At 33.7% G+C, this 11,092-nt stretch overlaps 1 protein-coding gene across 2 annotated transcripts; it reads left to right on the forward strand.

Annotated features, from left to right (window-relative positions):
- The first annotated feature begins 1,941 nt into the window (after positions 1-1,941).
- On the forward strand, positions 1,942-9,193 carry si:ch211-229d2.5. 2 transcript variants are annotated; one of them, XM_687235.10, is made up of 10 exons: positions 1,942-2,108; positions 2,190-2,410; positions 2,720-2,904; positions 4,503-4,575; positions 4,666-4,763; positions 4,858-4,938; positions 7,038-7,206; positions 7,289-7,397; positions 7,696-7,716; positions 7,799-9,193. In XM_687235.10, exons 1-10 carry the CDS (start codon positions 1,994-1,996, stop codon positions 7,936-7,938), a joined length of 1,212 nt encoding a protein of 403 aa, XP_692327.6. In that variant the 5' UTR covers positions 1,942-1,993; the 3' UTR covers positions 7,939-9,193. The 2 variants fall into 2 exon arrangements, with proteins under 2 accessions (XP_692327.6, XP_017206655.1); XM_017351166.3 differs by having other exon boundaries at positions 7,802-9,193.
- The last annotated feature ends 1,899 nt before the right edge of the window (positions 9,194-11,092 follow it).

Here is an 11,092-nt window from a genome sequence, read left to right on the forward strand (position 1 = left end):
TAAAATATGTCTGAAATGTGTTAGATGTAGACCTACTGTATATCATTTTTATTCCTTTACAATGAAGTGCCATTATATCCTGTTTCACATTCTTTTTTTGGATTTTTTTTAAATTGTAAATATGTACAACCTTAAGTTTTTGCTGAACAGATTTTGTCTTCTGCACTTAAACATTTTGATATGTGAGGATAATAAAATTAATCCATATTGATGTTTCATTATATTCCTTTATATCATTTTTATTTACACGTCTACTTCGTAAAGGACATAAGAGGAAAGACATCAACAAATTTAACTGAATATATGTCAAGCAATACATTATGGTGAGGTCTGTACTTTGTAACATTTTCTGTGGTTTTGTGTCCTTGACAATAGAAAAAAGCCAACACCCAGCTCTCTAATTTGACCCCAATTAAGTGTTGTCCTTCCCAGGTAGCTCGGCTGACAGGTTCACATTACAATTCTGTTGGCATTTCACAAATTTTACCTCATTTTTCTAATAAACGTCACTGAATTTAGAATCTACCACTGATTTACCAGTCACAGATTCCATATTCTCACCCGTTGATAGGTGAGAGCTGCAGTAATAATTTATAACACAAGATTTTACTGTTTGGAAAGTCTATTATGAATGATGTATTACATGAAAAACTTCAAATTAGTTGGATCTGCTTATTAGTTGGAACTATATATATATATATATATATATATATATATATATATATATATATATATATATATATATATATATATATATATATATATTGTTGAAGTCAGAAGTATTAGCCCCCCTCAATTTTTCCTCAATTTCTGTTTAACGGAAAAAATATTTTTTTTCAACACATTTCTAAATATGATGGTTTTAATAACTCATCTCTGATAACTGATTTATTTTAATCTTTGCCATGATGATAGTAAAAACAATTACTAGATATTTTTCAAGACACTTTTATACAGCTTAAAGTGACATTTAAAGGCTTAACTAGGCAGGTAAGGTTAATAGGCAAGTTAATGTATAATGATGGTTTGTTCTGTAGAATATCAAAACAAATTGTAGCTGAAAGGATTTAATAATTCTGACCTTAAAGTGGTGTTTAAAAATTAAAAGCTGCTTTTATTCTAGCCAAAATAAAACAAATAAGGATTTCTCCAGAGGAAAAAAAATATTATCAGACATACTGTGAGAATGTCCTTGCTCTGTTAAATGTTGTTTGGTGAATATTTTTAAAAGAATTAAAAATTCATAGGGGAGCTTATAATTCTGACTTCAACTGTATATGTAACATAAAACAGTTAGGTGACCCAAAAAAGAATCAGAATTGTGTTGTTTCAGCTCATTGTAAATAGGTAGATTGGACAAGCAGCAAAAATCTTTCTTAGTGTATAATTAAAGTAGGTGACATCCAGTTTTGGAGTTTTGCACTGCCTTTCATTGTGTAAAAAATCCTAAACAAATCCCTTCAGCACATCCCAATTGACAACCATTGTCCCAACCATCAAATAATTATGATTTTATGCAGTGACCATTAAGATTTACTTTAGGAAACTCACAAAAAGCATTCAAAGAGGTCAGAGGTCACACTTCCTAGACGGCTTTCTAAATGTTTAGGTCCTAAAGAGAAGCCAAAACCTCCCATATATTGCGTGCCTCTTCAATGGAGTTGGAACTTAGTTTATTAAATTACATCTTTATATGTTTCAGGATGTAGAAGATGACAAAGACGCTGGTCATTGTTTAAGAACTAACTTTAAAGGTTATGTGTAAGGTTTCAAGGTTTGCCTCAAGGTACTGGTACCTTATCCACAAAAGTTAATTGTTCTCAAGTAAAAGCAACCATACCAAATGGCAAATGACCTTGTTTTGGTCCAATCCAGCAGAAGGGCCCTAACTAACTTTGCCTACATATTTATGTATATATAAGGCTGAAGCCTGTGGGAGTTAGTTAAAACGGAAAGGATACATTCAGGAGCTTATCAAGATTTTTGGACATTGATGAAGAGCATGGTTGACATGGTTCTGCTCAGACTCTTGATTTTGGGTACGCTGGTTCAGCCTGGCTATCTGGGTCTTACTCCTGCTAGCTGTGGGAATAATTACAGGCGTCCAGGTATGTGTTTGTTTTCTTTTTAACCAACTATAATAATTAGCTTACAGCAAAGGCCTCAGGAAGCTTGTCTTTTACTTGCAGAAATCACCGACATTGGCGTAAGTTGCGGGACAAATTCTATAAATTTGGCAATTCAGGCTTGCCCGGTCGTTTACAGCGGATATAACGAGACCCTGCTGATCCTGAATCAAATCGCAAATGACCCGTTGTGTCAGGGGACGCTGGATGCGAACGTGACTCCTCCGGTTGTGCGCTTCGTCTTCCCGATCAGACAACTAGACTCCTGTGGCAGTTTCTTCCGCGTGAGTATTATAAATATAAGTCATAATCCATATGTGCACTAATAAATATTCATTAATAATAAAAAGTCTAAAGCTAAATTCAGTTTGAAGTCAGGTGAAATGTAGGTGCAATTGAGGTGAACTGAAGCCTACCTTTATTCCGCAGTTTTTCTTTAGCAATAGGGGGCAGTGTTTTATAGTCTCGCACAGAGCATCGTGTTGTTACAATATGTAAAGGTTAGAAAAGATAAACAGTTCCCCGTTTCTCCGTATTTCGTTTTATCTTTCTGTAACTGCAGCTCTATTTTACTATGTTGTGTGTGATTGTAGACCACCAGCGCTGCAGGCACCGGGGCCTTCTCGGATTTCTCCAACATCCAGACGGTGTACATCAGTGGGGTGGTCCGCTCTTTCGACCCCACAATGGGAACAGTGACCTACAATGCCGAACTGAAGTATATTTACTCCTGTGCTTATCCACTCGAGTACCTGATCAACAACACACAAGTTGATGTGTAAGCTTTTTCAACTTTCTTCATAACTGAATCCTGTTGGGAAAAAAATAAACTTTCAAATTGATTCAAGAGTTTTTGAAAGTGTTTTTTATTAAGCCTACTAATAAGCTAATAAAAGTTTATATTTTAATGAAGTATTGATAATTATTTATTCATTCGTTTTCTATTGGCTTAGTCCCTTTATTAATCCGGGGTCGCTGCAGCAGAATGAACCGCCAACTTATCCAGCACGTTTTTAAGCAGCGGATGCCCTTCCAGCTGCAACCAGGGAAATTGATAATTAGCCTACTGAAGCATAATTATTGAAAAATTAATTAATAGTTAATTATTAAGAAAGTGATAGTTTTATTTAGAGGAAAAGCATTAAAATAATCTCAAAATGACAGTGAAGGCATTTTTATTATTCCTAATTTCCCAATTTCAAACAAATTTCTATACTTTTCAGAATTTTTACTCAATTAATCATGACATAACAAGATCTTGGTTTCCACAAAAATAGTAAGCAGCAATGTTGATCAGCCTTGATATCGATGATAATTATAAGAAATGCTTCTGGAGGTCTTAAGAATGATTTCTGTAGGATCAAAATTCTGCTTTGGCTCGAAAGAATGTAAGACTAAGGGGTCTATATATATCAAATTTGAGTCAAATTTATTAGCCCTGTAAAATTTTAATTCTTTCAAAAATAGCAGTATCTGTTTAACACATTTCTAAGTAGTTTTAATAAATAATAAAAAAAAAAAGAAATTCTAAAAAATCTTTTGTCTTTGCCATGTTGACAGGACATAATAATTTACTAGATGTTTTGCATGATACTAGTTTTCAGCTCAAAGTGGCATTTAAAGGCTTAATTAGGTTAATTAGGTATAGACTAAGGTTAATTAGGCAGGTTATTGGATAGCAGTGGTTTGTTGTTCTCTAGCCAATTTAGAAAAAATATAATATTGACCATAAACATTGTTTAAATAATTAAGAAAAACTAAAAGAAATAAGTAAGGGAAGAAAATATATGATAAGAAATACTGTGTAAATGTTTCTTGCCCCTTTAAGCAACACTTAATTTAAAAAAAAGATTAAAAATTCAGTTAAGCAATCAAATGATTTATTAACTGAGGCAGATTAATAAATACAGACATAACAATTTGACAACACGTACAAATAATAAATAAAAAGACAACATAAACTAAATATTTTCCTAATTAAATTTGATGCATTTTTACACAATATCTAAATTGGGTTTTTATAAAATAACATGTTAAGGGCTTCTACACACACACACACACACACACACGCACACACACGCACACACACACACACACACACACACACATATTTTGCATTATAGGACAGGAGTCCACTTCATGGGAAATTCATCATATTATGTCTGTGAATCTCAAAGATTGAAAAAGAACACTCTTATATAACCCTTAAAATGTTCTTCACGCTAAGATAACTTTATTTCAAGAGTGTACAGTAGTGTAGTAGTGAGTATAAACATCTGAAATGCAGTTTAACTGAATATTTAACTCTCTGATGGGATGTTAACACTGATGCTAATGGGAGATAATGTCAGACGTAACCTCTCACTCCCTCTGCAGGTCAGCCTCCTCTATTGCAGTGAGGGACAACAATGGTAGCTTCATCAGCACTTTAAGCATGCAGCTGTACAAAGTTCGTCTGCAATTTACAAAATTTGTAACTTTTTTATGTATTGTGTCATATGTGTCTTTCTGCAACCTCAAAATTTAACTGTGTTTTTAGGATATAAACTACACCACTCCCCTTGTTTTTCCGAATGGGGGTATTGAGCTCAGAACCCGAATCTTTGTGCAAGTCATTGCAGTAAACTTGACTTCACAGTGAGTTTTCATCTCCATCCAATTCTGATGTTTCTTCTTAGATGTGCTTTCATTAGTTTAAGGAGAAACTGACTGATCTGTTTGTCTTCCACAGGTATTATGTTCTGCTGGATCGATGCTACGCCTCCATCTCTCCTGTACCCTCCAATTCAACCTATTTCAATCTCTTTGTCCCGTAAGACCAAGAAATGTTCTAATTTCCAATGGGAAAATCTTGAAATATCGGGCAATCTTGTAAAAAGTAGATTATTTTATGATTTATATCATGTTATACACTGACAAAAAAATATGTATTAGTAAATATTATAATACATGAACACTTTACATTAAGACATTTCTTGCTAGAACTATGTTTGAGGAAATATATTATTCCACTCTCAGGGCTCTATTTTGACGGTCTATGCGCAAAGTGCAAAGCGCAGGGCGCAAATGCTTTCAGGGCTTGTCAGAATCCACTTTTGCTTGTATAAGGACGGAAAAATCTGCTTTGCCCCTTAGTGTTTTGAGAATAAACCAATCACAGTCTCATCTCCCATTCCCTTTAAGAGTCAGTTGCGTCGCACCACAAGCGCATTTGCTATGTACATGACAGACTTTGTAAGTGGAAAAACTGAGCATTTCACTAGCAAGAAAACAGTTAAACAGAGCATCTGCAGCACGAGAATGAGAGACAAGGCATCTCACAATCTACTTTCACTTTCGCTCTTGTGGAAACCTTGTACACAAAGACATCAATTAGCCTATAAATAATTAATTTCGCTTGTTAAGCACAAAGATTTGTTTCAAAACTATTTCTAAAGTCAGTTCTAGTTTCCAGCAAACGAATAAATGAACAATAATAACGAAGTGTGTTCAAAAACCTGAGTTATATCCAAATACACATGCTATGCCTCATTTGGTCTAAAACCTGCAGGTGGGCAAATCTAAGCTTGTGTAATAAATAAATATTTTTTGTAATATTTTAATCCTTTATATGTATATCATATAAATATCCTTAATTTATCCTATGTATATCCTTAATATTTTAATTCTTTTTGATTTGTAAATATATTTGCTCAGTGATCTACATCTTATGTGTAATAAGCAGTGTGTAAACTCTGCTCAACTCTGCGCTGTTATAGTTTCTCAAAATAGCAATGCGCAATGCCAGCAAAGCGCCTCAGAACGCCTTCCTTTTTAGACCAGAACGCCTATGGGCGCACATTTGAGCACAATGCATTTGCTATTTAAACAGCATGGTGCAAAACGTCAAAACGACTCTTGCGCCAAGCTTAAACTAGCAAACAACAACTGCGTTGCACCTTGCGCCACATTGCGCCGGGTGTATGATAGGGCCTTCAGAGTCTTGCCCTCATTTTAAAAATGTAATTAATTTGGTATGTTATTAATTCAGTTTTTAATATGTAATAGCATTTAATGTTACTAAAGAAAATCCTGATTTCCTTTAAGATTTTAAACCAAATCAAATTAACCTTATGAGTCCATTGAACTTATATTATGTTAAACTTACTTAAAACAGCCTGCATAACTTACAAAATTAAGTTACAACATGATCAACTTTTACAATGATTACTATGTTACAATGAACTAAAACCATATGCTTTCAGGACTAATTGATCATACTTTTTACAGTGTAATGTAGTTTGTTTAATTATAATAAAAACAAAGAAGTAAAAATATGTATTACTAGAAATTTCTATTATATAAATATAATTAGAGAATAAGTGAAATGCCAAACATGTATTTATTGTATTTGGGGATTTCATGTGAAATATTACCAATTCTATATATATGTTACATACATTAAGACAATGTAAATACAATTCTTAGAATTCTGTCAATTTAATAAATAATGTAAATAAGTAAATTACAATTTATCTATTACAATGTATATGTATTTTTTCATGTTTTTTTTAAGAAAATTATTCTGTTTATCAAGGCAGCGTTATTTAAATTATTTAATTATTTAATTATATATAGTTTTCTTATTGTTGGTATTTTTAAATTAAATTATTTCTTCAGACCTTATTGTTTTTATTACTATTACCATAATATCTGATATCTGAAGGATCATGTGCATCCAAAGACTGTGATAATAAAGCTGATAATTCATCATAAAATTCACTGGAATAAATTAAAAAATGTAATAATAAACTGCTTTTCAGAGTGTGTATATATATATATATATATATATATATATATATATATATATATATATATATATATATATATATAGTGTATATTTAACCCTGTAACGTTCTTGTCGATTTGCAGGTGCAATCAGGACCCAATGACCAGCATGCTGGAGAATGGAGAGAGTCAGAGAGCTCGATTCAGCTTTCCGGCTTTCCGCTTCATCGAGCAGCAGAACCAGACAGTCTCCACCTACTACCTGCACTGCATCACCAGACTCTGTGAAACCACCACCTGCCCCACGTTCAAGGTAGCACACGCTATCCAAAACTGACCACAAGAGTTCAGGTATCTGTGATTAATTAAACCTCCATTACCTCTTAACCAATCAGCAATGCAGGAAGAGGAAGAGAAGAGAAGTCCAGACCACAACAATTAAAGATGGCGTTTCAGACGCCACATTCATCACCTCAGGACCAATCACAACTCGAGCAGACACCCGTATGATTCTCTTTTAAATTTCACATATCACAGTTATTGTCATATTTATGTTTGCCAACTGACGCAGTGGCGCAGAAAGTTCGCTGGTTCGAGCAGAATTGTCTTATTTGGCTGAACTATTGCTTCAGATTTAAAAAAAAAAAAGCATTAATTTAGATGGAATTCGTTTGTTGTAATTAAGTTGATCCAATGTTTTTGTTTTCTCTGTCTATTTATATAGCAGAGACTTTTTACTTTCCTCTCTTATTTCACTATATAAAAGTGATGGCTAATAACTCATAACTGTTCTTTCTTTCAGCTCTCACCACCAAAGATGAAGGTAAGTCTCCTCCATCAGTCTGACTCATTTTAAGATGAATTCAGTGATTTGGTGTCAACATTTACCCTTGTGTGTTGTCCAGCAGCCAGCAGTGCGCAGAAGAGCAGTGGTAATGCAGCCTCTGTGGGTTTGGGAGTCAGTCTGGCTGTTCTCATCGCTGTGGGAACAGTCGCTGGCCTTGTGGCTGTGCCGTTTTACCGCAAACTCAAGATGCAGCGTTAAGTATCCCATAATCCTGTTTCATGTAGGACAAATACAGCAGCGCTGGTGGAGGTGCGAACTGGGAATGCGGAATATTATCAATATCTGATTCTTTTTTTAAAAAATAATGCTGTGAAGTGATTAATCACAATTAATCGCATCCTAAGTAAAAGTTTGTGTTTACATAATATGTTAGTGTGTATTGTATACATTTATTTTTTATATATAAATGCACACAGCATGCATGTAAATATTCAAGAAAATTGTATGTAATATGATATATTCATATTTATATATAATACAAATAGTTTTATATTTGTGTAATTTATGTATGTGTGTGTATTCATTTATACAGTTGAAGTCAGAATTATTAGCCCCCCTGAATTTTTAGACCGCTTATTTATTATTTCCCCAATTTCTGTTTAACGGAGAGAAGATTTTTTCAACATATTTCTAAACATAATAGTTTGTTCTGTAGAATATTAAGAAAGTATATAGCTTAAAGGGGCGAATAATTTTGTCTGTAAAATGGTGTTAAAAAAATTAAAAACAGTTTTTATTCTAGCCAAAATAAAACAAATAAGACTGTATTCTGAACAAAAAAAAATTTATCAGACATACTTTAAAAATGTTCCTATTCTGTTAAACATCATTTGGAAAATATTTTTAATAAGATAAAAAAATAATCAAAGGGGGTTAATAATTCTGACCATATATATACTTTTATTTTGGATGTGATAAATCGTTTAACAGCACATTTTTTGAATAATGAAAACTGTCACCATAACAGACAAACTGTTGTCATTTGAAATGCAAATAGTGCAATCATAGATATTATTTAAGTAAATAAATGCAGAATTTATTCATTATTAACAGTAATATATTTCAACACTTTTTAAAGCACATGTCCAAAACTGTCATAGGTGTAAGAGTGGGTGCAAGCAAGCCATTTAAAAGGTTTCAGATTGCAGTGTGATTTATCAGATCAGGGCTTTAGGATTGGCAGTTTTAATTGAACTAGTTAAAGACAATATGCTTTTTAATAGGCTGACAACTACTGCATGACGAGCCATGCTTTTTTGAAATGAGGAAGGAAATTGTGTGTTTTGGAAATTGGGATTGTGCATGCTTAGTTTTATTTCAGATACTTGGGTTTATGGATTATGTTACAATTTCTGATCTTGTGTTTTCTGCAATCGCATTATTTCTGGATGAGTTTGTACACTTATTGCATGCAGTGTCATAAATAAAGGCTTGTAGGGATGTGATGTGAAAACCCTGAATGATTTCTTCTTCTGTTAAAGAAAACCACTAGGGGGAGCCTCACTATTATTTCAGACAGAAAACTCAAAAGACAACATGTTTCCTACGCAAACACTCAACAAAGAGAAAACATTTTCGGTCATGTTGCATCTTTCTTTCTGGTCATTTTAAACAGATTTTACACATTGAGTTTATACTGTCATACCTGCTCGTCTAAAGAAAGAAATTAAAATTATATTATAGCCTTTTATTATGTTAAAATTCCTCTTCAAATCGCGTTAATCACAGTTCATTTTTATGTCGTTTATTACAAACATATAAAAAACAAATAAATATATTTTTCTGGCTTATTTTAAATGTTGTTGTAAGTTTTTCTAGGTTTAAATGCAATGTTTTTGTAGAGAAATTACAATTGGCATCTGTCAAAGAACAGTAGAGTACAAGTTAAGTGTCGTATTTATTTTGTTAGTTATTATGGATCTAAATTTTACGAAAACAACTATAATTAGTATAAAATATATATTATTAATAATAATTAGTTTTTTTAATATTAATCATAAGTTGGCAGTTAATTCTGCTGTGGCGACCCCTGATTAATAAAGGGACTAAGCTGAAAAGAAAATGAATGAATGAATTATTAATCATGGCTTTTGTGTTATTTTTATTCATCATCTATAAGAACTTACAAACAGGTTAAAATGAATAAACATGAAAAAATGGAAGGAAATAAAGCATTCCTGAGACAAGAATGAATTTTGTTCAATAAATTTATGACAACTTGTCATGTATACATCATCTGAAAGCCATTTGTTGGACACTCACTTTATTAGGTCACTTTATTGGGTACACCTGTCCAACTGCTCCTTAAAGCAAATTTCTAATCAACCAATCAGCAACTCAATGCATTTAGGCATGTAGACATGGTCAAGAAGATCTGCTGCAGTTCAAATCGAGCATCAGAATGGGGAAGAAAGGTGATTTAAGAGACTTTGAACTTGGCATGTTTGTTGGTGCCAGACGAGCTGGTCTGAGTATTTCAGAAACTGCTGATCTACTGGGATTTTCACGCACAATCATCTCTAGGGTTTACAGAGAATGGTCTAAAAAATAGAAAATATCCAGAACGGCAGTTCTGTGGGTGCAAATGCCTTGTTGATGCCAGACGTCAATGGAGAATGGACAGAGTGGTTCCAGCTGATAGAAATGCAACAGTAACTTAAATAACCACTCGTTACAACGAAGGTATGCAGAAGAGCATCTCTGAACCCACAACATGTCCAACCTTGATGCGGATGGCCTCAGCAGCAGAACATCACACTGGGTGCCACTTCTGTCAGCTAAGAACAGGAAACAGGCTACAATTCACACAGGCTCATTAAAATTGGTCAATAGAAGATTGGAAAAGTGTTGCCTGGTCTGATGAGTCTTGATTTTTGCTACAACATTCAGATGGTAGGGTCAGAATTTAGCATCAGCAACATGAAAGCATGGATCCATCCTGCCTTGTATCAACGGTTCAGGCTGGTAGTGGTGGTGTAATGGTGATGGGGTATTTTCTTGAAACACTTTGGGCCCATTAGTACCAATTAAGTATTGTGTCAATGTCACAGCCTACCTGAGTATTGTTGGTAATCATGTCCATCCCTTTATGACCACAGTGTACCCATCTTCGGATGGCTACATCCAGCAAGATACCGCACCATGTCATACAGCGCGAATCATCTCAGACTGGTTTCTTGAGCATGACAATGAATTCACTACTCAAATGACCTTCACAGTCACCAGAACTCAATCCAATAGAGCACCTTTAGGATGTGGTGGATGTGCAGCCAACAAATCTGCAGCAACTGTGGGATGCTATCATGTCAATATGGACCAAAATCTCTGTGGAATATTTCCAGGATCTTGTTGA

This window comes from Danio rerio, chromosome 15 (assembly GCF_049306965.1).
Source record: "Danio rerio strain Tuebingen ecotype United States chromosome 15, GRCz12tu, whole genome shotgun sequence".
In the NCBI taxonomy this organism is placed as follows: domain Eukaryota; kingdom Metazoa; phylum Chordata; class Actinopteri; order Cypriniformes; family Danionidae; genus Danio; species Danio rerio.

Excerpts from the sequence above, each read along its gene's own strand:
- si:ch211-229d2.5 (XM_687235.10), top strand. The coding sequence starts at position 1,994 with ATGAAGAGCATGGTTGACATGGTTCTGCTCAGACTCTTGATTTTGGGT. Across the intron at positions 4,576-4,665 it reads TAAGCATGCAGCTGTACAAA|GATATAAACTACACCACTCC; the intron begins GTTCGTCTGCAA and ends CTGTGTTTTTAG. Across the intron at positions 4,764-4,857 it reads GCAGTAAACTTGACTTCACA|GTATTATGTTCTGCTGGATC; the intron begins GTGAGTTTTCAT and ends TGTCTTCCACAG.